The sequence below is a fragment of the Symphodus melops genome (genome assembly GCF_947650265.1).
Source record: "Symphodus melops genome assembly, chromosome: 2".
In the NCBI taxonomy this organism is placed as follows: Eukaryota; Metazoa; Chordata; class Actinopteri; order Labriformes; family Labridae; genus Symphodus; species Symphodus melops.
The window spans coordinates 789,971-793,277 of record NC_136692.1 but is presented as its reverse complement, the minus strand read 5'-3'; the positions used below and the strand labels follow the sequence as shown (position 1 = coordinate 793,277).

General features: G+C 39.1%; 1 protein-coding gene across 1 annotated transcript in view; it reads left to right on the top strand.

The window, feature by feature from the left end:
• Window positions 1-2,307: 2,307 nt before the first annotated feature.
• Window positions 2,308-3,307, top strand: part of meis1a (Meis homeobox 1 a) — a 16,750-nt gene continuing 15,750 nt past the window's right edge. The window contains exons 1-2 of the mRNA XM_079336985.1: window positions 2,308-2,343; window positions 3,007-3,266. Of these exons, the coding sequence (XP_079193111.1) occupies window positions 2,323-2,343; window positions 3,007-3,266 (281 nt within the window). The 5' untranslated portion in view covers window positions 2,308-2,322. The remainder of the gene's footprint in view (window positions 2,344-3,006; window positions 3,267-3,307) is intronic.

Genomic DNA, 3,307 nt, shown 5'->3' with positions numbered 1-3,307 from the left:
GCTGCTTGTTGGAGCTCGGAGGCCGGGAGCAGGAGGGACAGGGTCTGCCCGGGTCTCTGCTGCTGCTGCTGGAGGCGGATCGTAGCGGAGTGGATCCTGCGGGGGACCTGCTGCTTCTTGTTGGACTGGACTACACGCGCTGGACACGGGATTAAGTGATTAGCGCTTCGGTACCGGGGAGTTGGATGTGTGTTTTGCCCCGCAGGAGTCACCTGGAGTCCGGGCGGAGAGACGGAGCAGATGGCGCAAACGGGTGCGTAAAAATCAACTTTTTAGTCGCGCGCAGACAGATTGTTGTTTTTTTGTGACTTCAGGGGAAGAAGTTTGATGATGGAGCAGAAATCAGGTTCAATAAAGTCAGCTTGTTTTTGATTTAAAAAGAACCGGAGTGCCCACTTTCTGAAAAGTGACTAAAAACCATATTTGTACAAATTAAAGAGAATTAATTCTCACTTATCTAAAAACTATAATTATTAACTTTTAATAACGTGATTTAAAAAATACTTGAACATTAATTATGAAACATTTCTCCCTCATGTAAAATGACAGAAACATAATTTAAATAGTTTTGTCCTGGATCTTTTATTTATTATCTCACATATATAAATAAACTTGATTTATTATTATTAAACTTTCTGTTTAAATAATTTACTTTATTTCGTTGAGTGGAGATTCAAAGTCTGAGGTCAGTTTTAGATTCTGAAGTAAAAATAAACTTTTTGTTGCTTTAAAAAAAATGAAAAGGTTTTTTTATTTTCAGATTTCTTCACAATTATGTTTAAATTTTAAACGTTAAGTTTTATTAATTTGTAACAAAGTAAAGATTAAACCTAAACACGTCACACTTTATAAACCGAATAAACACGTCATTAGTCTCACGTTGTGTGTGTGTGTGTGTGTGTGTGTGTGTGTGTGTGTGTCTCCGTGCTTCAGCTGCCAAGAATAACAACATTTATGGAGTTGATAAAAAAGATAAAAATGATCTTTACATTTCTCTGACACAGATGATTAAAGATCATCGATATACTGAATATTCAAATCAATATTGAAACAGATCAGTTCATGCACGCGGCCTTTTCAACGAGGTCAAAGTTTAAACAGCGTTTTATTGATCACACGCACGCGCGCACACACGCACACGCACACACACACACACACACACCAGTGTCCGTTTGTTCAACGAGCAAAACTACAAAATCCATAAATCCGCAGCAAAACACTCTGAAGAAGAATTCATAAAAATGATCTAAATTAAAGGATAATAGGGATAATAATAATAATAATAATAATAATAATAATAATAATGATGATAATAATAATAATAATAATAATAATAATAAAACACATGACTGTTATTTTAACAGAATAAAGTTTACAAAAAAGTTTTTTGTTTTTGCAAAAAGTTTAATTTAAAAAAAGTCACTTTTAAAACTTTAAATAAATATCCTGGACATATTTAAATATTTGTATAAACTATTAAAATCATAAAATACTATTTCAAACAAAATGACGTTTTTAAAGTTATACTTGGAGGTCTCGTGCTGACTCGTTTCTTTATTATAAATTCTGCCGCCGTTTTAAAATGAAATCTAATCCGAGAAAAAAGTCTTGTTAAATAAATCAACAACACTTTAAAAGACTGTTCACACACACACACACACACACACACACGCGCGCGCGTGCATCATGCGTGTAAAATGGTGGTGAGTCAAACTTTTTATTCTTTTATTTAAACACTTTTCAAAGTGTTTGAATAAAAGCAGCAATATGTGCACGAGGACACTTCTTCATGAAACAATAATAATAATAATAAAACATTTTATTAGATACTTAAAAACATGTGAACATCATTCTGGCGGGAGAGTTTTTAATTTCTGATCTTAAAAACATCAAACAGCGTGTGTGACGTCAGTGTGTGAGAGAATCACCTGAAATGAACAATGAATAGAAGCAGTGTGTCATGGCGGCACGTGGGCCTGTAGCTGCACCTGTGACGTCAGTCCAGGTAAGTTTGTTGATTTATTTAAAAAACAAACAAACAAAAAAAAGTGAAAAATAATTGTGAACAAAATGGTCAAACGAGTGACCGTGATTACAACGAAAGGATGACGTCACCAGAAAATATTTAATCCACCTCATCTAAACTCCTTCCACTCAAACGCACAGGTAGCATAATAATAAGATAAACCACGCTCACTACAAATTACCGGAAGTCACATCAACCCCAAAAGGAGCGAATATGAACCAATCAGCAGCGGTCCTGTCTCCTTTCCTGAAGTTTAATGTTAAAAACAAAGATGGCGGACGTGGTCACTGTCACACATGTTCCGTCTCTTTGTTTCTGTCAGTAAATCTGTAAACTTGCTTTTTGTGACATTTTCAGATATTTGAGTTGTTTTGTTGTCTTTTTAATCTGCTTGTTAAATTAATTAATTTATTGAATATTTTCCCTAAAATATTTAAATTACATTCATTATTTAAATTAATTCAAAATTAACTCAACTTATGTGATATATTTTTTTTATCACCTCAAATATTTCCACCAGTTTCCAAAGCCGGAGAAATCTGTAATTTATTACAACAGTACGGTGTGTGTTTATGGTTGCCGTGGAAACACCGGGTGTTACATAAGAAAGCGTGAGCTGCTGCTGCTGTGATGAAAGCGTCATGTAGTTTAGAACCGGATCTTCATCAGGTCGGCTTCTCTCGGTCGTCATGACTACGGACAACTCGGAGCGAGCGGGGTGGCGCCGTCAACGCCATCTTGTTGTTGTTGTTTTGATGGAGAGCCCTCTGGTGGCGGTACGAACTGTGCGTTTAAATGAACGGGTGGTTTGGATTGGTCAAGGTGGTCTTGGGCGCAGCAGCAGCTCAGTCTGGGTCTTGGTTTGGGAACAGGAAGGTTGCTGGTTCAAGTCCCTGTGCAGACAAAGAAATGTGTGAGTTAGTCTGGTCCTCCTCAGGACGCTCAGGAGGTCAAAGGTCACACGTCTCTCTGTGTTCCAGTATGAAGACCTGGCCCACTACGGGCTGGATGGCGTGGGTGGGGGTGTGTATGGAGACCCACACCATCAGCATCACCACCACGCCGCCGCCGCCGCCGCAGCCCGCTCATTACAGGCTGTGCACCTGGCTGCAGCCGCCGCCGCTGCAGGGGGCGCTCCATACCCCTCCCACCAGTACGCCCAGTCCACCCACACGGGCAGCAGCGGCATGACACCGTCAGCGGGGGACGCCGGCAAGAGGGACAAAGACGACATTTATGGGTGAGAAACAAAAAACCAAAACAAAGATGAAAGTGGTTTAC